General features: G+C 43.9%; 1 protein-coding gene across 1 annotated transcript in view; it reads right to left on the bottom strand.

Moving 5' to 3' along the window:
• Positions 1 to 24,882, bottom strand: part of LOC147730469 (cyclic nucleotide-binding domain-containing protein 2-like) — an 822,009-nt gene that overhangs the window by 660,678 nt on the left and 136,449 nt on the right. Inside the window, 1 exon segment of the mRNA XM_086954071.1 lies at positions 3,013 to 3,066. Within this exon segment, the coding sequence (XP_086810197.1) occupies positions 3,013 to 3,066 (54 nt within the window).

Below are 24,882 nucleotides of genomic sequence, written 5' to 3'. Positions count from 1 at the left end.
GGACTGGAGTTGGAATAGTAAATTAAACTATTCACTATCCAGCGCCCCCCAACGCAAGTCGTTGTAACGACTTGCGTTGTCAAAATTGCGTGGTAAAGGCATGCGTTGTAAAAGCATGCGTAGTAACGACATACATCCCCCCAGGGAACAAAGGCAAGAAAAAACAATCACAAGCAGGGAACAGAGGCAAGAAAAGAGAGCACAAGCAGGGAACAGAGGCAAGAAAAGCGAGCACAAGCAGGGAACAGGGGCAAGAAAAGCGAGCACAAGCAGGGAACAGAGGCAAGAAAAGCGAGCACAAGCAGGAAACAGAGGCAATAAAAACGATCACAAGCAGGGAACAGAGGCAAGAAAAGCGAGCACAAGCAGGAAACAGAGCTGGTCTCTGTAGGCTTTAATGAAATGACCTGCTTCACGCTCACAGCGACTTCTAAAGGGACCCCTCACGCACTTGGCTACACCCTCCGCTGAGTCATCACAAGCCATACATTATAAACCAAAGTGCTGTGATGACAGTGCTGCGGACGCATGTATGCGCTCTAGCGCTTCGCTATGAAACTTTTATAAAAGCACACACCAAACCACTGCGCAGCTCAGAGGGGTTCTGTTACATGTTCATGAGACAAGCCAAGGCCACCAACGTGCGAGAACCCGGGCACAGGGCAGGCCCAAGGCTCTGCAGGCACCTGTGGGCACTCAACAGGATGAGGGTGGGGAGAGAAGAGGATGAGCGTGGATGGAGGGAAGGAGAAGGCACGAAAGACAGAAGGGAAAGTGCAGCGGAGTAAATGGATGAGATGGAGTAAATGGACAAGACAATGAGTAAAGGGAACGTTGGAGTGTGGAACGGGACAGGGAAAGGAGAGGGAAACTGAAAGGGAGTACAGAAGAGATGGCAGTGTGAAGGGGGTGGATGGAGAGAGCAGGAGGATTTAAAGGGTACGGCCGGGGTGTGCAGGAGGCACAAAAGGAAGTCCTGAGGGGTGAGAGGAAAAGATAGAGTGCAAAAAAGAGGGAAAGTCAGAAAGTGAAGGAGACAGAGCTTGGAGCACGGGTGTAGCAGCGAGCAGCAGGGAGCCCGGGAAGAGGGCAGTGTTGACAGTCGCCCCCCGCCCTCCACATACTCACAGATCCCATCAGGGCAGGCCCAGGCGCGGGCCCCTCTCTGTGACACATACACCCCAGCCGCCTCGGGTCCTCACACCTCAGCCCGGGCCAGCCCGTGGGGGTCCCGGCCTCGGATAGGGAACGTTGGAGTGTGGAACGGGACAGGGAAAGGAGAGGGAAACTGAAAAGAAAGCCGTAAAGGGGGAAATGAAATAATAGAAATAGCAGAAAAAGAAAAGGAGTGTGAGTATTGCAAAAACTAGACAGAACGGAAGAAAGAAAAACAGAAAAGAGGAGAGAAAGCCCAGAAAGGGGGTACAGAAGAGATGGCAGTGTGAAGGGGATGGATGGAGAGAGCAGGGGGATTTAAACGGTACGGCAGGGGTGTGCAGGCGGCAGAAAAGGAAGTCCTGAGGGGTGAGAGGAAAAGATAGAGTGCGAAAAAGAGGTAGTCAGAAAGAGAAGGAGACGGAGCTTGGAGCACGGGTGTAGCAGCGAGCAGCAGGGAGCCCGGGAAGAGGGCAGTGTTGACAGTCGGCCCCCGCCCACCACATACTCACAGATCCCATCAGGGCAGGCCCAGGCGCGGGCCCCTCTCCGTGACACATACACCCCAGCCGCCTCGGGTCCTCACACCGCAGCCCGGGCCAGCCGGCGGGGGTCCGGCCTTGGATCCCCGCATGGACCCCGCCAGGTCCCCCTGCAATAATCCTCTTAGGAGCTGCTGGCCTGCAGGGATGGGCGGGGGCTTGAGGTCTGCCCCTCACTTACTTGTGCCGCTGGCGGCGGTGGCTGGCCTGGCGCTGCTGGTCCTCATGCTGCTGCTGCTGCCGGTGGCGGGCACAACCAGGGGACAGATGCCATCTTAGGCGCTGCAGGTACTCCGGGTCCAGGGGCGGCCGGACGGCGGCTCCTCTCCGGTGGCTCAGGCTGGGCTGGCGCTGCTGGTCCTCATGCTGCTGCTGCTGCCGGTGGCGGGCACAACCAGGGGACAGATGCCATCTTAGGCGCTGCAGGTACTCCGGGTCCAGGGGCGGCCGGACGGCGGCGGCGGTTCCTCTCAGGTGGCTCAGGCTGGGCTGGCGGCGGTGGCTGGGCTGGCGCTGCTGGTCCTCATGCTGCTGCTGCTGCCGGTGGCAGCTATTTTTAAAACCCTGCGAGAGGCGGCGAGGGAGGCGGGATGATGCTGCAAGCCGTCAGGAGGGCAGTCGAACACCACCATCTTTCTCCGAGGTCATGCGGAAATGCCTTGGAGAAAGGCACCGTCGTTTTTGGATTCGGGCGTGTTTTTCTTTCTCTCCTCTTCCCATTGGCTGGAATGTAAAATTCCAGCCAATGGGAAGAGGAGAGAAAGAACCTAAAAACACGCCCCTCAATCCCAATAACACAAAAACACGGACAGACGCCCCTCTCCTCCAGTAGCTAGCCTCCATTTATGAAGCCAGCCAATGGAGAAGAGGGGCGGGTTCAAGCCCCACACTGAAAAACATAAGATCTGGCCGACGAGACTGCGCAAGCGCAGCCTACGCACGCCGAGACCTAAAAAACGAATATCATGACCTTAAATGTACACTTAAAAACCTACTGTTCTTGAGTTAGTCGAAAATTCAAAGGACACATTCAGCAACAGTGTCGTGCAAATGGGCCACGCTGCCATTTCCATATCTGAGAGCGTCTGCATGAAATTACTGTGGCAGAACACCAGACGTCTATGCATTTGTGCACATGAGAATCTGCATTTTAGGATTTGGAAAGTCACTCTTGTGCTTCCTCATTGCGTTAAGACATTTGTCATCTGACTCTATAGATTTATATTCTTATACCCAGTCAAAAGTTACTTCACAACTATCTATCAACAACGCTTCTAATGCAACAAAGTGAAATTAGTGGAAGGAAATGTGTTACCTGACTGCTCTTGAACCGACTGATGCCAAAGGTCAGATGTCTGTACTTTTTATCCTGCAATGAGAGACTTGACAAAGTCAGTTTGTTCCCAGTCATAGTGAAGCCACAATAATGTGTATTTGACAATAACTGCAGCCGTTCTATCTACTACCGGACAAGCCTTCATTTCATGCGTTTTCTACATTACAATGTGTTCCAAACAAAATTCATTCGACCGCTTTTCAAAGTGAAATATCGACTAGAAACACTGATTATTTTCTCGGTAAGCCAATGTTTTCCAGCACAAAGAAAGGTGTATTTGGAATGAGAGATATTAACATCTTTTTTTTGATACTGAGAGGGGCGGGGATAGAAAGATAAGCGCCAACAAATTACGTAATGCATGTTTTATAGTTATAATGGCCACCGACAAGAGGCCTACTCAAAACGAGAATGGTAAAAAAATATCAGACCACAGCTGATAGTAGTGTACACGTGAAAGATGGGTATCAAAACTGTGTGTTCGCCTCAATTGCATTCTGTTTCGCTGGCGAAGCCTCAAACACATCCCCTCGTAATGCTCACATTATCTAACTTCACAGCTACGTGTGCACCCGTTACCTCTTGTAATTCCCACCTTGGCTCATGCACTACGCACATGACACATTTATGCCTGGAAACATAAGCACCGGAAGTAGGGGTGCTATAGCACCCACAAAAAACCCATGCTGAGTTCCGAAGATGAATATGCAATAAAAGAGGCCTTTACATTTTGTTTTTATCTTGTCATATTTGCTGTGCATTCAACGACAGAGGTCAAATGTCAGGCTGACACATTGTTGCTTATTCTTTTAAAATGGAGATTGGTGTTTAGTTTTATTTCTCTGGTGGCAAAGTGAGATGATTTTGTAGAGTGAACTATGTAGCAATCTTCTGGTGTGAAAGGACCTGATGAATGATGTCATGTTTTTCTAGCACACAATAAAATTGAAATACTTCGAAATAAATTGTACAAATATTTCGAAATATCTAAGCAGTAAACAAACACAAATGAAGCGCTTATTTGTAATTCTGACCAGTGACATGCAAAACAAATGAAGACACTTTGCTTGGTGTTGCGCATGTGACAATTTTCTCTGAAACACGATTTCCACACTTTCTCTTTTGTGCGCTATATAGTTTTTATCCGTAAAGTTATGCTTGTGAAAAGTTAATGTGCTGTCTGTAAATCACAGTACACTATCACACCAAGATCTAATAATGTATTTGTGACAGTGGACCCTTATCACTCTCTTGCTGAATGGGTGTGGCTCATTTGCTACACATGTTCTTCGTGTGACGCTTGGATTTTTCACAGTCCCTATAAGTTCAGTGATGTAACATTGGCAGCACCCCCACTCTGAAAATTGTTCCAGTACCACTAGCATGAAAAAGTGTGGATAGGTCTCTTGTACCTCTAAAAAATGTTAAATGGCTATTTCACATGTGTTAATTAAGTGTGCCCCTAAGAATATGAATTTTGTAGAAAGAGAAGTCCATCACAACAAGGACAAAGCATGAAATGTTTATGTTTATGTTTGTGGGATTTATAAAGCGCATGACCACCCTTGGGCATCTCAGCGCTACCAGATAAGGAGAAAGGCCGCCAACACTTCATCCAGTGGGAAAAGCCAGGTTTTAAGCCTTTTTTAAAGGAGAGTTCATTTTCAATGAGACCGATCTCTGGATCTAAGCTGTTCCAAAGCCTTGGAACCAGATGGGCAAAGGATCTTCCCCCCCCATCTAGCCTTTCTAGCTGGAACTGTTTTCATCAGAAATTTTGAGCTAGATCTGAGGTTCCGATCCGGTAAGTTATGCGTAATTAATTTTTGGATAAGCACCGGGCCTCTCCCCTGCATTGCCCTATGGGCAATACTCAGCGACTTGAATTTAATTCTAGCCTGTATCGGAAGCCAGTGCAATTTGCATAATCCTGCCCTGGCTGAAATCAATGTAGAGATACAATGAAATTTATATAGGGCTGTCCAACTAGACAAAAGATTTTAATATGATTTCTTTTAATCAAAACTTTCAGGTGGGAACACATACACTATAAAATAGAAGAATAACTCAGGCAGTTACAGTAGCTTGGTCAAACATACATGTACTTAATATACCAAGCAGGAATGCACTACAATACAGTCAACCATGTTTCGATTCCTTGAAGCAAAGTTCTGGGATCATCATCAGGACATAAGAATAAAAGGCCTGAGACTGATACCGCTCAATGTATAGAGCCTTTATCCATATTGGAGTGATAAATGCGAAAGCACGTGGCATGAAAGGAGACCCAGTAGTACGTCCTGGAATAATGGAACCAGTTCAAAAGTGATCCTGCAGGGTAGTGTGAAGCGGAACCAAGTTACAGGTCTGGGTGGCACTACAGAGAGGTGCTGTTTGTGTGTGTGGAACGCAGTGGGACAGGGTAAATCTCCCTTTTTTATGGTGTGTGTGTTCGCACTTGAAAGTCTTGTTTAAAAGAAATCTTATTAAAAATCGTTTGTGCAGTTGGACAGCCCTATATAGATTTCATTGTATCTCTATATTGATTTAATGCTTTATCCTTGTTAAGAGGGACTACTGTTTCTACAAAATACTTGTACCAAAAGGTCCCTGACCACTACAAAATTGGGTTCCCTTGTCTTTAAATAACCTAAGAATATGAAGGCATGCTATTCAGAACAATTTAATACTACTACCCAACATTAATAGTTCATGAGTCCAGTGGGTAGTGTGAACCTAGTTTCAGATTTCAAACAAGGGTGATTGGTATTTCTTGAGCTGGACCGCTGAAGGGGTGACCCATGCATACTGGTGCTCTTTGCCCTATAGCATCATCTCATCGGTGTTACAGATGGAACCTACAGGCCCACTCAGTAGTACCAAATGCATGCTGACTTTAGCTGTGGTTGTACACTCATAAGTGCGAATTCGCTAATTTCAGTGAGGGGATGTTCTAGGAAAATTAGGGGATTCTCTTTGACTGTATGCATAATCCTATTAACGGGACGTGTGTATAAACAAAGGTGACCTATGGAGCATAGGGTATATGGCACTAATCGAGAGGCTGTGTGTATTTAGCATCTCCTCTCAAGCCATACATTAGGTGGAGACATGGAATGTTCCAGAGGGGCATCCCATAGTAGACGGGGTCCTCGTCACTGGCTATTGCAGTTTGTTGCACATATTTCCAAGGATATTTGGGCCGCATCACAGGATGCCTGACAGTTAACACAAAGGGCCTCATTTATGAAAAGTGACGCATCGCTGCGTGAAAATAGCGATGCGTCACTTTTCAGTGTGCCCTCCTTGCGACATGCTGGATGCGTCATATTTACAATATGATGCATCATATCGCAAGGAGTTACAGATACGTCAATATTTCTGACGTATCTGTAGGCGCAAAAAATGACGCATTGCTGGAGTGTGTCACAAAAGTGACGCAACTTCAGCAATGGGCTAGCTAACATGGGCAAGTCTCATTTCAATGGCCCTGCGTCAGTCTTATGCCTGCTGTGAGAAAGGCGTAAGATAATGACGCATTTGCGTCCTAGAAGTGACGCAGTGAAATCTCATAGATTTCACTGCGTCATTTCTAGGAGGCTTACTTGCGTCAAAACGCCCACCCTGCATACAGTATACCTGGCGCAGGTATAATGTGGCACAGGGGTTTACAAAGTGATGCATCTACATAGATGCGCCACTTTGTAAATATGACGCAACATGGCGCATTTTTACCCTGCTGGTGCGTCACAAAAAGTGACGCACCAGCGGGGCAAACGTGAAGCAAGGGCTCATAAATAAGCCCCAGGGAGTGGAATTATGAGATGTGTTATAATTATCACATCCTCACTGTTTTCACCGACACATTCCTACAGGATAAACATGATGAAATATATAATGGAAAAAGGCACATAAAAAAGGAAAAAACTCCAGAATTCAGTAGGCTAAATACAAATTCTGCATGTTGCCTCATTGCCCTCAGGAGTTTAACAGTATCACATATGGTAAACACCATTTCCCCGGGTTGAGTTATTTACTACATGGTAATTACATCAGATGCTGACTTTTTAACTTGCCAATGAGGCAACATGCAGAATTTGTATTTAGCCTACTGAATTCTGGAGTTTTTTCCTTTTTTATGTGCCTTTTTCCATTATATATTTCGGTTGAAGGATGTAACCACTACCTGCTAAAGCACGCATGGCTGAACCACGCATGATAAACCACAAATATGTCTCAATAATGAAGTTTTAAAGAACGACTTATTTAACAACGCATTGTATTTCATGAATTTTAAAAACGAATGATCAACAACAATTCCAATCCCGCATGCCTAAACCACGAAATTACGCACATCGACACTGGCACAAAAAATAAATTGCTCGAGTTTCAGTTGCTCGACCACATATATATAATTAGTAGAAGCCAACAAAAAAAAATCACCTACAAATCCCAGCTAGCAATGGATAAAAATGGGAATGGATTAGCTTCCGTGAATTTCTAAGAGGCAGAGAGGCAAAGAGAACATCAACTGAAATTTCTACTGATGGATAACAACATTCATTCAGAGTCCATTTTTCAGGCATAACACAGCCGTTTTGAATAGCGCAAGCTTCTCCTGAGAGCTTAAAACACTTTAATGAGAAATCACCTGAAAACAATATTTCAGTAATCAACCCCCTCCAAACCCCTTCTACGCTTTGAAAAAAGTGTAGAGGAAGAGGAAAGGTTAAGCCTGGGCCTTGATTTGAGGGCCACCTCTGACACATACGCATTCATCACCTTACTGCGTTACATAAAAGAAGTGAGGAACAGCAGCAGGTAGGATTGTAATACAATTCACTTCAAGCCCAGCTGTGATTTCACAAGAGCAAGCCTCTGCCCAACGATAGCGTGTTAAATTCATGAATAATGCTAGGGTATAAAAACATTTAAAATAAGGTAAATATATCAATAATAAAATACAAAATAATTTGAGACTACATACTAGGTTATAATAACATTTAAAAGAAGGTAAATATAACAACAATAAACAAAACAAAAATGTAGACTACTGACCTAAGATTCGTGGTTCAAGCATGTCGTTGTTCAGACTTCATAGTTGTAAATGAAGTTGTGGTCATTCAGTGTGTGGGTCAGTCCAGGTCGTTGTTCAGAATTCATGGTTGAGGTCGTTCGTTGTTCAAGCTTCGTAATTGAGGTTGTTTCTCCTCCTGAGTGCCATACGTTCAGGTTCCCCTACAGGCCCCTGTCCGGACCCTATATTAAAATCTATTCCGGAAGTCATATGCTGTGCGTTAAACCCATTGATCAATAATATTTTTGCCACCGGAATTTTCCCTAAAGATTGGAATAAGGCTTCAATTCTTCCTCTTCTAAAAAAACCTACCTTGGATCCCACAGACCCTGATAGTTACCGGCCAATTATGCGGCTTCCTTTGCCCGCAATAATCATAGAAAAGGCAGTGAATACTCAGCTTAGCACTTTTCTCCAAATCAATAATGTATTGGATCCTACTCAATATGGTTTTAGAGCCGGACACGGCACGGAATTGGCCTTAATCAAATCTTTAGAAGAAGTAAGGGAGCCCCACTCTTTTTAACATTTACGTGACATCCCTGGCGGCCCTGATCAGATCTTTCGGTTCCCAGTTGACTTCATACGCTGATGACACACAAATTGTGCTATCCCTAAAAGACGGCTAGGAAAAATAAACTGGAGCTTGCTTTCATAACTGCAAGAAGGCCATAGCAGGATGGATGTCGATGAATTGCTTAAAATTAAATTCTAGCAAAACCGAGGTTATTGTGTTCGGAAACAATCCTCATGTTTGGACACCAGACTGGTGGCCAGCAGACATGGGGAACCATCCTACCCCTACTTTGAAAGTAAAAAATTTAGGGGAGACAGTGGACTACAGATTGACCTTCAGCGACCATATTAGCTCAGTAGTATCCTCTTGCTCCCTGATACTGCGAATTCTAACAAAAATAAACCTTACCTCTCAGAAGTGAACTTCGGGACGGTAGTTACAATCCTTGTAATGGCACGACTCGACTATTGCAACAGCATTTATTTGAATGCCCAAAATCAGCATATGAATTTACAAAGCCCAAAACGCAGCTGCCAGGCTATTGTCAGGCATCCCTAAATTTGTTTCTGTAAAATAAGAACTAACTCAGTTACATTGGCTTCCTGTAAAACAAAAGGTTTGCTTTAAGGCCCTCTAGATAGCCTTCAAGGCCCTCAATGGTACTGCCCTGAGCATCTGAGGCAAAGATTCAAATGGTATGCCCCGCTAGGACCTTGCAGTCAACTGGAGCAAAAATGTCCAAATCCCCACCTTTGAAAAAAACAGCTGCGGAGGCAGGAGCTTTATTACCTGCACATCCAAGGTCTGGAACAAATTGCAGTTCCACCTGAGGAATGCTGCAGACCTCCTTTCTTTTACAAAGTGTTTGAAGACCTGGCTGTTTATTATTGAACCTCGCCGACCAACGTTAGGTAGTGCTCAGCGCAAGGACACCTAAGGGTAATCGCACGCCCTTTTATACATTCAACTAACATAACATAACATGATAACCTGTAATGAGGGCCTTGCTACATGCAAATGAGATTGCCAATTGTTTTTCAAATGGACGTTTATATCTGGGCAGAGGCCATTTGTATTTCAGAGCCAAAAAAACAAGCATTCACGAACCCATAGGAAAACTGATAGATAAATATCTTCAACCTTTTGTTCAACAGTCACGCATGTATGTCAAGGACACTACAGATTTTTTGCATCACATCAGCAACATATCTTTTGAAGAGGATGATCCTATCTGGCTATGTTCCATAGACGTAAAATCACTTTACACTAGCATACCGCATGACTTGGGCATGGAAGCTATTGAGAACATGTTATTACATTCTGACTTGGACACTGACTTTCAAATCTTTATAATGCAATTGATGCATTTCACGCTTTATCAGAGCTACTTTCAATGGGAGGGCCAGCATTTTGTGCAGTTGTCCGGTACTTCCATGGGCAACTGCGCTGCGCCTGTCTACGCTAATGCATTCATGATGTATTTCGAAGAAAATAACATACTGAACGCTCATCCCTGGAGGACACATGCCAGGATTTTCCTAAGGTACATTGACGACATCTTTGTCTTGTTGCAAGGAGATCGTGAATCCTTGAACAATGCACTTCTACAACTGAATAACATCAATGATCGTATCCAATTCACTCATGAGTTTAACCAAGAATCAATCACCTTTCTTGATGTCAAAATCACCCGAGCCAAAGATCATCTTGAAACTGACCTGTACAGGAAATCTACCGACAAGAATAATACACTACATTACAAATCCTTCCACCAAACAGCTCTTAAAAATCACTTACCATTTTCTCAACTGCTCCGAGTTAAACAGATTGTATCTGAGACCACCAAATACGAACAACAGGCTACCACCATGATTAGACGATTTGAACAAAGAGGCTATCCGCAAACCATCCTCAAAAATGCAAAAGAACGTTGTGACAAATTGAGTCGTCAAGAGACATTGACATTCAAAAACAAGGACGCCACCAAAAGACCTGTGGTCGTATCTAAATACTCAGTCAACTCCAGAGCGTACAAGGCATCCATTCTTAAACATTGGCCAATAATAGACACTGAACCTGATTTTAGACAAATTTTTCAAGGTCCACCATTATTCGCATACCAAAGAGGTCACAATCTAAAAGAAATCATCACAAAACCAAAACCAGTAACTTCAACTTCTTACAAAGGTAACCAACCTTGTTTTAATTGCAAAAACTGCAACAATCTTATCAAAGGGTCAGTCATGAAACATCCGATGAAAGGCACCGACATCAACCTCAAACTCAATGCCACATGTGATACTGAGAATGTGGTGTACATAATCAAATGTCCCTCTGGATTGATCTACACGGGGAAAACCTCACGAAAACTGAAAACTAGAATCAATGAGCACAAAAGTAACATCAGGACTGGAAATCTAAAATCATCTGTAGCAGCTCATTTCAAAGAACTCAGACACAATATCAGTCAACTACGGTTTGCTGCTGTTGAAGTAGTTGCTAAGCGCGATGACAGGGACAATAGCAACTTTCTCTCGCAAAGAGAAAATCATTGGATAAAATTTTTGAAATCCTCCAAACCATGGGGTTTAAATGATCGGATGGAATTTCTGTGTTATCTATGAAACAATTTACTTATATCACTTATATTTGTTACATGTATCTTACCCAACAGATTTCATTATAACTGTTTCTATTATCTAATTTTGTTGTGCCCTTACACACTCCTTCACTTTTATTCGTTTGTAACCTTTGGTTTTTTACTACACACCATTACAAGATGGCCGCTACTAACTTTGTCCTCTTTCCATGTTGATATTTTGTCACCGTACTTTGAATTTCTTCTAGTTCTTCAACACTAACAAACACATTGGTGCAACAATGGCTGAACGGCGTTGATATGCTGTTTATCTTGGTCTTAAAAGTAAGTTCTGTTCGTTATCTGTCAGCACTTTCATCTAACTAATCACATCTTGTTATACGTTTGTGATTCACAATACTTTTTTCTTGAACACCGTTTTACTACTTTGTGCACCACGTTGTACTTAGGCATATTTGTCAGTTTGTTTCACTACTCGTCTAGAAACTTTCTTTCAGCGGCTGCCACATTTGTTTCAACTCACTCTCACCTCTTATATTATCATTCCGTTTCTCACTTGATAACACTTGTTTTTGAAACATCCCGGGCTAATACGGTATACTTAAGGTACACTCTGCTTGGCAGTTTATGTCAACTGTTTGCTAATTACCCTCATACCACTTTGTGGCGTTTTTCTTATTCTACTTTTTACTGTCCACTTTGGATCTTTATGTATTTTTCAATCCATTCGATACATTATATTGGCTGAATTTGTTATTACTATACAGTGTGTTAGATATTTGACTTTAACATGTTTGTGCAACTTGACACTTGCGATGATCCTACATATATTTTTTTTTTACATTATTTTCAGACTACCCCTGACGAAGGACTATAAATTAGTCCGAAATGCATTGGGTGAATCCTCAATGATTCCTGTGTACATTTGGGAAGTTTAAGGATGTCAAACTAGCAATTTGCTAAATATTTGAACTATTTCCTGTGGATATTGACGTAAATATTTAATTTACTCTCTTAATTTCTATGCAGGTAAGTACTTAATCAATAATAACTCAATCGGAATGAAAAAAGACAGAGTCCGTGGTGTTAGAGTTTCTAAGGGTTTTATTCCTCATAAAGGAATGGTCTCGACCAGGATATCATGTTCTGACCACCACAGGGGTGTCAGAAGGGATAGAGCAAACTTTATTGATATTTCATGGCTTATATACTTAATTCACATCACAAGTAATAATGTAAGAGGCGTAACAGCTGAGAGAAGACAAGATAACAGTATACACGTGGTACTAGTACGTGATCAAGAGGCGTAAACTAGGCGTGAACCACAGGTGTGTGCTAGAAACGTCACTGATAGGTGACGCAAGTGGGTGGCACCAAGGGGTGGTGCTAACAGAATTGTTGCAATGTCAGCAGAAATCGGAAGCTTGGATGCGCGCGCAGCTGCATGACGTGTGATTGAAGGGGTGCGGGGGATTTGACATTTACACTGACGGAAAGAGACAGAAGTCTGGCATGTCAGATCAACTTGTACTACTATCATATCTGATATCTGATGTTTAGGAACCATACTATCTGGGCGAAAAGGTCTCTAGGGCAGAAGCTATTCTATGCTAACTGTGGATGCGTGTATAAGCGCCTAAGTGTCTGTATGTGAAGCGTGGGGGCACGGGGCCTTCCATTGAAGCATGGCAACAGAGGCTATGATTTACTTGCATTGAGACAGGTCGGCCCTTTGCCTCTGCAGCTGGAGAGGATGTTTACAGGATCTAGTAGGCAGGAATGCATTCTCGAGGAGCGGAACAGATAACTCGAAGGTTATAGTCAGTCTTGGCAGAATGCAGGCTTGAGCTGAGCGCGAGGGGCCGCGCTGAAAGTAAGTCAGAGTTCACGGGTACAGAGGTAGGCTGGGCAGGAGCTGTCAGAGTCGAAAGCCAGAAAAGAGGCTCAATGGCAGGAATTCAGGGCCTACTCTGCTAGGAGCAGGAAAAACATGAAAAGTGTACTACAAAAAGACGGTGGCATAGCACACTTAGGAACGGACTACATAATCCATTCAGGGTGGATCTGAAAGAGGACAAGTTAACGTTGGTCGCAAATGTATTTGCGTCTTCATAGCTGGCACAGGAGGGAAGTTACATGCACTTTAAGCCGGTACATGGAGTCGGTGGGGTGCGCGCTAGGGAACATAACATGACCAAAAATTTAATTTTCCTCATTCCCTCCTTGTTCCCTACGGACCCTTCATGAAATATCGATCCTCATGAATCGATCAGTCTGTTCTTGCAACATCATTTGTTCTTCTTTCTTTCGTTTACGTTTTGAGAGAAAACTGGAGTGTTCAATACAGGAGGTGGCACACAGTCCACAAATCGCTGGCCCACACTGCAGGCACAGGCAGCAACTGAATACTAGGACTAGGCCAATGCCTAGGAAGGATAGGATCTTCCATCCCCAAGCTGTTAACGTTGTCCAGAACCAACCGGACCAAGTCCAGGTGCCTGGATTCTGATGTATCTGATTTGCAATTTTATGAAGACGGGTGATAGCTTGATATACAGATGGTGCGTTTTGTGGTATGAAAACACAGCAACTTGACCCGATGACCTTACAGGCTCCACCTCTATCTGCCAAGATGACGTCAATTACAAGACGGTTCTGAAGGACAACAACCCGCATGGCGGACTGCTCTTCTGTTAAGTTACCTAAGGCGGAGGCAGTTTCATTTACTACTGCTTCAAGTGTTCTAGTTAATCTGCGTATTAATTTACTATTCTGGACAGGTCCTAAAAAGAAAAAGAATCCTTTATTAAAATCAGTGTACTGTTCCCATGCCGTTTCTGTGTAGTCGACAAGTGGGATATCTCTTCTGGGTCTATTCTTTACTAGATTGGTGTTTCTATGGTAATCAGGAGGAGCTAGAAAAACGGGTGGCAGAAGGAATGCAATGTAACAGGTACCATCCCAATCTGGAGGTAGACGTATGTATGCGGTATGACCACAAACAAAGTAAGAATGACTGATAGCTTTGAAGGACGATTTTCCAAGATCACTGAATTCGACCACAGTAGTGCATTTACTATGACCTAAGTGTACTGAACCTTTCTTCTTGATACATAATTCACCAGTGACTGGCAATACTGACATAATGGGTAGAACTGGTGTGGCTTCGGATTCGACAGTGAGAATCATAAGGCTAATTGTATAATTACCTAATCCATATACTTCATTTTCTAGATCAGTTCCTATTCTAGTGGGAAGTCCCTCCTTATCTGGGTAACAGACGTCGAGCAGGACCAAGTTCAGGTTTCCCCAAACCCAACCCCCATCGAAAACAGCAATATCAGGATCTAAAGAATTAATTATTTTAAACCATGCTCCGCAGGAGCCGTTGTGAGTGAACGGGTACGGAAAGAGGGGCAGAGCTCCCTTGTAATTCTGATAGGGAGGGAGTCGGCCACATATCCAGCAATTTGTAGCATTGTTAGTTTGATGAGAATGATGTAACATACTAATGAATGTGTTGTTGCGCAGCGCAAGTCTGTACGAAAGCTCGTGTGGAGGTAACTCACTAAAAGTGTGTTCAGCAGAGACATTATAGGCAGATTGTTCACGCTTGAAAATAGGGTAATAGATAGGCAAGAGGATGCTAGTAATGATAATTAAAATACTGAGAATAAACATGATTATTAGTGTCACTATGCAGTGACTACGAAGTGATTTACAATATGTACGTTTCTTTACTTCTCTCTCTCTCTCTCTATCTCGATCTAGGGGATACATGTCAGAAACTATTTAACCGATTCACCTAGGGGAGGACTTAAACAATTAAACTGTCTGACTTGCTAGATCGTAATTTCATGCGATAATTTTCTTGAGGAGTTTTTTCTCGTTCAGATTCTGTAAAGTCTTTTTGTTCAACACAGTCTTTGGTGGGGGTGGACGAGTCTCGGTCAGGTTTCAGTCCAGAGAATTTTTTTATATGACTCGTGTGAACCCACCCCTTTCTTCCTTCGATTTTCACGGCCGTCCTTGTTGTAAGAAGTACGGTCTTCGGAGACTTCCAGCGGGGCTCCAGCGGACTTTTTCTGTCGAAATTGCGGACGAGCACCGTATCACCAGGACGGACGTCGTGTGGCTTTACATCAGTGTTGTCAGGGAAGGCTGCGGCAACCTGTGAACGACATGATTGGAGTGCAGACATCAAGGAGGCAAGGTAATCTGTCAACATGTTACAATCAACATCAGTAATCTTTTTCGGAATGGGCGTCCCCCACATATTCGGTGGTCTTCCAAAGACCACCTCGTACGGGGATAGCCCTGATCTCGAATGGGCGACCATTCTCATGTAGAATAGTGCCACTGGCAGGGCGACTATCCAGTCGACCCCTTTCTCCTGACATATTTTGGCAAGGCGGATCTTTAGTGTCTGGTTATGCCTCTCAACAAGGCCTGCGGCTTCTGGATGTCGGACACAATGGAACTTCCACTGGTATCCCAGTAATAAAGAAACTTCTTTCATTAATGCAGATGAGAATGGCTGACCGTTATCTGAGTACACGACACGAGGCAGGCCGTATCGTGGGAAGAATTCACGAACCAACTGCTTGGCAGTGGTCGGAGCAGTGTAATCTGAGACTGGGTATGCTTCGGTCCAGCGGGACAGAGCACAGACAACTACGAGAACATATTTAAATCCTCGACAACGGTCCATCTGGATATAATCCATCTGGAGGACTTCAAAAGGGTGATCGGGAGGATGAAATCCACCTTGCTCTACAGGGACGCTTTTACCTGGATTTGAACTGACAACAGATCATGCAAGTACGCACTTTCTGTTTTGCGGCTGCTCGTAAGTGTTTATTGTTCCAGAGATTTTGCAAACTGTCTAACATTGCTTTCTCTCCTAGATGTGCAGGACTATGTGCTGTATTTATCATGACTTGAACCATAGAGTCAGGGAGAAACCATGTAGATTTTCCCTTCGTCATCCAACCTTGATCTGTCTGGATCCCTCCTAGTTCAATCCATTTCTTTATTTCTTCTGGAGTAGCATGTGTCTGAATGTCGATAACATCTAGTGTGGGATCTCTGACTGTCATACAGTTTGTCGGATCTGTTGTCTTTGTCGTATCATTTGTCTGAGTGTGAGTCAGTGCTGTATGTTTTGCTGTCTGATCTGCCAGGTCGTTACCCTGGGAAACAGAATCTGTGACTTTAGTATGTGCTTTACACTTCATGACGGATATGGCTGAAGGCAGATGTATTGCTTCTAACAGTGCTTGAATGAGAGGACCATGCTGTATCTTGGCACCATGAGAGGTCAGGAAACCTCGTTCCTGCCATAGTACTCCGAAGTCGTGAACAACTCCGAATGCATAACGGGAATCAGTGTATATGTTGACATTTCTGTTCTTGGCTAGAATACAGGCTCGGGTCAGAGCGGTGAGCTCTGCTGCCTGAGCAGACAGTGTATCAATACGATGTGTCTCTTTAACTTCAGTTTCAGTGGTCACTGCATACGCGGCCACTAATTCTCCTGTACTTGTTCTCATGCATGAACCATCTACATAAAGTGTCAGGTCTGGGTTTGTCAATGGAATATCTGTTAAATCTCGTCGGGGCTTTGTTACTGCATTAATGATCTCTATGCAATCATGCGGAGCTGGATCTGTCATAACTGTAGGTAACAGTGTTGCTGGGTTCAGGATACTGCAGCGTCTGATTTCTATGTGTGGCTGGAATAGTGTCAATTCGTAACCTGTCAGTCGTGCTATAGTCAAGTGTTGAGTCTGGGTTCTGTTTAACAGAACCTCTACAGAATGTGGGACTTGTACTGTTAACTGATGACCTAGAACAATTGAATCGCTTTGTCTGATTGCTAACGCTGTTGCTGCTACTGACTTTAAGCACGCAGGGAGTGCCTGGGCTACTGAATCCAATGTACTTGAAAAATAAGCGCAAGGCTTATGTGAACCTGCTTGATCTTGAGTGAGGACAGATAATGCTGTACCGTCACGTTCTGTAACAAAAAGTGTAAAGGGTTTGCTGTAACATGGTGTCGCTAAAACTGGTGCTTGGCATAATGCTTTCTTTAATTCCTCAAAGGCTTGTGTGTGTTCCTGAGTCCAAGGGAGGGCAATGGAAGTTGCTACCTCCTGCGTCGTTAACTGGATGAGTGGTTTAGCTAGAAATGCATATTGAGGAATCCATTGTCTGCAGTACGAGGTGAGGCCTATGAAGGCCCGCACTTCCTTTTGTGTCTGGGGTCGTGGCATATTTACAATTAACTGAATGCGATCAGGAGTGAGCTGTCTCCCCACTTTGGACAGCAAGTGACCCAAGTACACAACTTGCTGAACACAGAATTGTAGCTTCGAAGGAGACACCTTGTGTCCCTTGTCGGCCAGGAAATGCAAAACTGTCAATGATGCTTGTTCACATTCGGGCTCACTTCGTGCGGTGATCAGTAGATCATCGACGTATTGCAGTAAAGCGGTATTAACTGGCATTTGAATACAATCTAGTTGTCTTTTCAGTGCTTGACTATAGATGCTGGGGCTTTCTGTAAATCCTTGAGGTGCGCGGGAAAATTTGAAACTTCGTCCATTTAAACTGAATCCGAAGAGATATTGGCTCTCCGGATCAATAAGTACACTGAAGAAAGCGTTCTTGAGATCAATTACAGTAAAGAACGTTGCTTCAGAATCAATAGCAGTTAACAGGGAGGAGATATCGGGGACCACAGGATACTGTGGTACAATGCATTTGTTCAGCTCTCGAAGATCAATCACCAGCCGATATACTGGCGGTGCATTGGGGTCTGTACGTTTAAGAATTGGAATGATGGGTGAATTACAGATATTGGAGTCGGTCTCTACGACCACTCCCTGGGCAATGAGCTCTTCAATGATTTTCAGTAAAGCCACTACAGCATCGGGTGGTAACTTGTATTGTCTGATTCTGGGTAGAACAACTCCTGTCTTGAGTGTAACACGGTATGGAGTGATATGCATACAACCTACATCAGCTGGGCCTTTTGCCCATAAGTGATCTGGTACATTTTTCAGTCTGACATCAAAATCACGTAAAACATAATGACCCTTGAAATCCCGTAGAAAGAGTCTGACTCCCTCCGGGGAACAGCATATTATAGCTCCTAGAGCCTTCAGTGTTTTAATTCCTAACAGATTTTCTGGACATGATTTTGTAAGTAACAAATCTGTAACTCGGGATAATGGACCCACAGCTAATGGTACTGGTTCCGATACTTCATTTACAATAGGCTGTCCTGAAAAACCAAGGGAAACATTCTGTGAGCCTGAGAGGGGTGCCCCTGGGACTTCATTATGACTGATCGTAGTGCGACTTGCCCCTGTGTCAATTAAAAACTTTCTGTCTTTTCCCAATACATGACTATGTACATAAGGACCTTCTTGATCTACAGGAATTTCAATAAGAGGCAAATCACTCTCCCTCTCTAGGCTGTTTCATGTATATCGGGGGTAATCTGGATATGCAGATTGGGCATACTGGTACATCTGTTGTGAGACTTGCTGAGTCGCGGCAATGGGCTGTGGCTGCGGTACTGCTACGGTCTGTGCTGTGTGGGATGGAGCATGCGTAGGCTGCATATTCTGCATTGGCTGTTCGTTCTGCGAGGTCTGTTGATGACCATGTTCATGTCTAGGCGGATGCGGTCTTTCTTTAGTTTTACCTGTCGCGATGTTGTGTTTCAGGACTGGACATTCATGTACGTAATGACCTGGCTGCTTGCAGTAATTACATGTCCCTTTAACGGGAGCTGCAGAATGATTGGTCTGGGCCCCACCTTTTCTCTGACCGTCGGCTGGGACCGTCTGAGCTACAAACATTTTCATTTTCGTGTCTTTCATACGTTTCTGTTCCTGATCTTGTTCTTCCCTAATTCTGTTCTGGTGATATTGTAACATTTGTAACATCTGGGATGGCGTATTTGCCTGCCAAGTACTTTCAACTTTGTATACTCTATTTTTGACTAATGGTAGGGAATTCTCGACTAATTTTGATACAAAAAGGTGTGGATATGACTCGCTACTAGGTTGTAGGCCACTATTTATAATGAAACATTTCTCGAATCTGGAATAGAAGTCACTAGTATCTTCATCTTGTTTCTGTTTACAGGACGAGATTGCGTCCCAATCTTCCTTTCTAGTTATCAATAATCTTGGCAAAACCTGTACTATTAAACCTGGTAATGCTTTAGTCTTATCCCCAAGGCCTAACCCTGGGATTCGTTTACTTTCTTCGTCTTGTATTTCTGCCCATGCTATCTTTGCCTCCCCCACCTCCCAGTCTTTTTCCTTTAATTTCTCGTAAATGCCCGTGGGCAACAGTACTTTTAACATTTTCATGATATCATCATACGTGTAATCCCCCATGAGTAACATGTCTTTGAGCTCTCTGTGAAAGCCTGCAGGGTCTTTATCGTGACACGGGACTAATTTCTTCATTTCTAACAGTTCTAACTTAGTCAGTGGTGTGTGAACATACACACGCTTCAAAACTTGATCCGTACCCATAACTGGGTGTACTTCTCGTAAGGGGTTCTGACTTTCAATGCCACTCAGGCATTGCATGTGGTACGTTTTTCTTTCTGGAGGCGGGGCGGGAACATATTCAGAGCTTATGAAGGTGTTATATTTACGTCGTTGTTCTAGAATTATTTGTATTAATTTGGTACTGAAACCTCTCCATCTATCCATGAGTAGTGCTTCTAATGTTTCGTGTAAGGGACCTGGATCGGAATGATGGTTTCTGAACTTGATGAGGAGGTGCTGAATCATGTATACACCTGCTATTTTCTGCTCTTCTGGGGAAAGGTTCAAGAATGTCTGCACTAACGTATCATCATTATATATGTCTGGGTTTTCGGCCCATAACACGGCTGACCGGGCTAGTTCCTGTTCATCCATAGAATTGAGTACATGGTACCCCATTCGGTCTCGAAGCCTTTTATCAGTTTCCTGGAACTGATGTTCAGAAGAATTCGGATTTGTTAAAGCAGAGAAAAGAACTCTCTTGGTTTCCGGACGAATACCTTTCCTAAGGTAGTTTCCCTTACCTACATACGCTATAGTATCTGTAGACCTTCCTGGTGCTTCATGTTCTTCTTCCTCCTCGGAGGAAGCTTTATCATTCTCTTCCCGGTGTGCAGTTAATACTGCCTTTCTAATTTTCTGGGACATACTGGCTATGCAAGCCCCCCTATCATGTTTTCCTTCGGCTATATTTTGACCCCACTTGTTTAGTCCGTCTAATTCACTTTGATCTGTCTCGGGCCTGTCTCGTTCTCTTATTAGACAATTTATGAAAAATCGTAATATCTGTGCTTGAATGTCAACTTTCTGTTTATGCATGGCATCTTTAACACTGTCAGGGTCTTTCCCTGTCTGTATAAACTCATATAGTCTGTCGAGACGTTCCTTCATTCCTACATAGCATAGCAAGCTATCAGTGGCAGATCTTAACCGTAGGGATGCCAATATCATTAGATCGTTTCTTCCGGGTACTGGATCATATCTGCAGACTGACATGTTTTCCTTTAATGCGTCAAGACGCATCAAGTGGGGAGACTGGAAAGGATTCTGCGTGTCCCTTAAATTGAATCTGTGTGTCAATGGCGGGGTCTGAGGACCCGCAGTCGCACCTCCTGAGGCGGATGCTTGGGCATTATCTCTCCGCGGAGTCTGGATCTGAACTGGAATTTGTCGTTTAGTAGGATCAGGTAGGACTGGTTTCGGTAGGTCGATCTTGAGTGCGGGAAGTGGCGGAGCTGGCGGAACAGGGGAGGTCTGTCGCGGTACCGGCGGGACATGATCTGGGGGCGTAGTGCCACCCCCATCCCTGTCAGTAGGCAGGGCACGAACAGGCAGATTGGTGTAAGCTGGTGCTACATCCTCTAAATATGAATTTAGGAATATGTCTTTAGTAGTTTTATGCATTACTTTAGTTGGAACTAATGGTGTCGGTAAGTTTTTCGGTATTTCTGATAGGGCTTCAGATGTGCCATCTGCTGCAAGATACATACCGTTTACAAGATTATTTCGGGCGCGGTCTATCTGTTCTGTTTTTACTCGGATTCCTTCGATAACTAATTCGTTTTCTTGAGCCTTTTCTGATTCTTTAAGTCTGTCTTCTCTACGGAGTGCTTTCTCAGCACGCTTATGTGATTCCTTACGCCAAAATTCTATGGCGTCTTTCTGAGATTGTCTAGCTTTCTTTTTCCACAATGCTTCTTCTACCTTCATGATGCACTCGGCATCCCATGTTCCGGTGACAGGCCATCTGTGTCTTTCGTCTAGGTGTTTGGTGTAATCGGCCCATAAATCTAGATATAATATGGCATCTATGCCATGCTTGTGGTACATAAAATTGCCGGGAGTGTCCCTAGGGGGAATAGGAATTTCTTCCTCCAGTATCCCTTTCCTAGTTCCTATCTGCTTTAACTTGTTGAAAAACGGCATTTTGCTTACTTATTACTGAATGCTCAATCCTTATTCCTTAATATTCTTGACAGCTAGGTCATACGAGAAACACAATAATACACATTTAAACAGTCACATTCATACCACAACATTAATCACATAAGAACATTGAAGACATAGATGACTACCCCCCTATACTGGATGTACTGCTAAACAGTACAGATACACTGGTGTAACAGTGCAGAAATTCGGAATACTAGATATACTGCTAAACAGTACAGATACACTGCCTAAAAACAGTGCAGACCGGACTTGCGTACCCAAACCCGTCTAGATACGACCCAGCAATGGTACTCACCGGGAAGCACGGAAACAGAAGGCCTCGGAAAACTCGACTGGACTCGACTCGGTACTTCGGAAAACTTCGGAAAACTTCGGAAAACTTCGGAAAACTTCGGAAAACTTCAGAAACCTGGTGGGCCTCTTGACACCTCGGACCTTGCTTCTTTCGGCTAGGCTCTGGTCGGGATCCTCCGCGCTCCTCACCGCCTCGTCTGGGCACTGATCGCAGTCTTCGTCACCTCCGTGGGTCAGAGGGAGATGCAGGAAATCCTGCCAGTACGCGTATGTTCCATCTAACTGATGGCAGGGGACAGAGCTTGCAACGCACCAACCGGCGCGTGAGGTGGGGGAGGGGTCCCTGTTCGGGCGCCAAAATGACGTAAATAATTAATTTACTCTCTTAATTTCTATGCAGGTAAGTACTTAATCAATAATAACTCAATCGGAATGAAAAAAGACAGAGTCCATGGTGTTAGAGTTTCTAAGGGTTTTATTCCTCATAAAGGAATGGTCTCGACCAGGATATCATGTTCTGACCACCACAGGGGTGTCAGAAGGGATAGAGCAAACTTTATTGATATTTCATGGCTTATATACTTAATTCACATCACAAGTAATAATGTAAGAGGCGTAACAGCTGAGAGAAGACAAGATAACAGTATACACGTGGTACTAGTACGTGATCAAGAGGCGTAAACTAGGCGTGAACCAGAGGTGTGTGCTAGAAACGTCACTGATAGGTGACGCAAGTGGGTGGCACCAAGGGGTGGTGCTAACAGAATTGTTGCAATGTCAGCAGAAATCGGAAGCTTGGATGCGCGCGCAGCTGCATGACGTGTGATTGAAGGGGTGCGGGGGATTTGACATTTACACTGACGGAAAGAGACAGAAGTCTGGCATGTCAGATCAACTTGTACTACTATCATATCTGATATCTGATGTTTAGGAACCATACTATCTGGGCGAAAAGGTCTCTAAGGCAGAAGCTATTCTATGCTAACTGTGGATGCGTGTATAAGCGCCTAAGTGTCTGTATGTGAAGCGTGGGGGCACGGGGCCTTCCATTGAAGCATGGCAACAGAGGCTATGATTTACTTGCATTGAGACAGGTCGGCCCTTTGGCTCTGCAGCTGGAGAGGATGTTTACAGGATCTAGTAGGCAGGAATGCATTCTCGAGGAGCGGAACAGATAACTCGAAGGTTATAGTCAGTCTTGGCAGAAAGCAGGCTTGAGCTGAGCGCGAGGGGCCGCGCTGAAAGTAAGTCAGAGTTCACGGGTACAGAGGTAGGCTGGGCAGGAGCTGTCAGAGTCGAAAGCCAGAAAAGAGGCTCAATGGCAGGAATTCAGGGCCTACTCTGCTAGGAGCAGGAAAAACATGAAAAGTGTACTACAAAAAGACGGTGGCATAGCACACTTAGGAACGGACTACATAATCCATTCAGGGTGGATCTGAAAGAGGACAAGTTAACGTTGGTCGCAAATGTATTTGCGTCTTCATAGCTGGCACAGGAGGGAAGTTACATGCACTTTAAGCCGGTACATGGAGTCGGTGGGGTGCGCGCTAGGGAACATAACATGACCAAAAATTTAATTTTCCTCAATATAACATGGAATAAACGATGATGGAAACTACCATTTCTTGAAGTTTGATTACAATTCTTCAGAACGTTTTTACGTCCAATTGGTTGTGCCCAGAGAGACAACACTTATCTCAAGTGTCGCAGACTGTTTCTTGATTACCACACCTTGTTGGAGAGTGATATCTCATGAGCACACCACAACTTGACACATTAACAACTGCGGAGTGCGTAACCCTAACCCTTTTTTAAAAAAACAAGTAAGCCATTACTTTTTGACAGTTAACAAGTAAGAGAAAAGTCAAAGCAAGGTAGTTCCTATTTATCGAGTATTATCGTGAGATTGAATATTCTGGCCGGTGAAGCTAAAGAAGTCATTTAAAGTTACCAGTGGTGGAGGTCTGGCTTTTACTTGGAAAACATAAATTGTGTTGTTGTTTACTTGATGATTTTTGTGTTGTATTTCTACATCTTTGTAATTGACCTCTTTGACCTTCTGTTCAGCTACGCATTCATTTACGTTTTAGTGTTTACTCACCTTGCATATTCATAATATAGCTGAAGGCTACCAGACCATGCTATCACAATAATCATCAGAGGATATATGTGTTTACAATGCATGCCATTACCATGTATGCCTTTACCATGTGTGTAAGACAATGTGTTGACCTTAACAGCGCATTGCATTACAATATGAGCCCTTACCAAGCATTTTTGTGGTATTTTGTATGTGTGTATGTCGGTGCCCAAACACACATATGAGTGTGTGTTTATATATTTATATATAAATACACATATGTGTGTGTGTGTGTGTGTGTGTATATATATATATATATATATATATAAATATATATATATATATATATATATATATATATATTCCAGCGAAAATACTCTCCTCGTACAGAAAAGAAATCCGGGCCACTTTCAGTATGCAAAGCGTGTTTTATTTCACAACGGCTTTTCTCGACGCGTTTCGCAGGTGAAACCTGCTTTTTCACGAGAACAAACTGACTGAGTGACGTGCACTATATACAAAGGTCACATGGTATTCACATCATACCAAAGGCAATGGAAAACAGACTGGCCAGTTTACAAGCGGGCTGTGATGTAGACAAATATAAGATCGCAAAACATGTCACATGTCTCACGGACCATGTGATTTATGCCCTAAAATGTCCCTGCCAACTTTGTTACATTGGAAGTACCAAACACCCGGCCAAGAAGAGAGTACTATCCCGTCCGAGGCCCGCCACTGGAAGCGGCAGGGATC

The sequence above is a fragment of the Lissotriton vulgaris genome, chromosome 2_1, assembly GCF_964263255.1.
Source record: "Lissotriton vulgaris chromosome 2_1, aLisVul1.2, whole genome shotgun sequence".
In the NCBI taxonomy this organism is placed as follows: Eukaryota; Metazoa; Chordata; class Amphibia; order Caudata; family Salamandridae; genus Lissotriton; species Lissotriton vulgaris.
The sequence above is the reverse complement of the archived record's forward strand: the minus strand, read 5'-3'. Positions and strand labels throughout refer to the sequence as shown.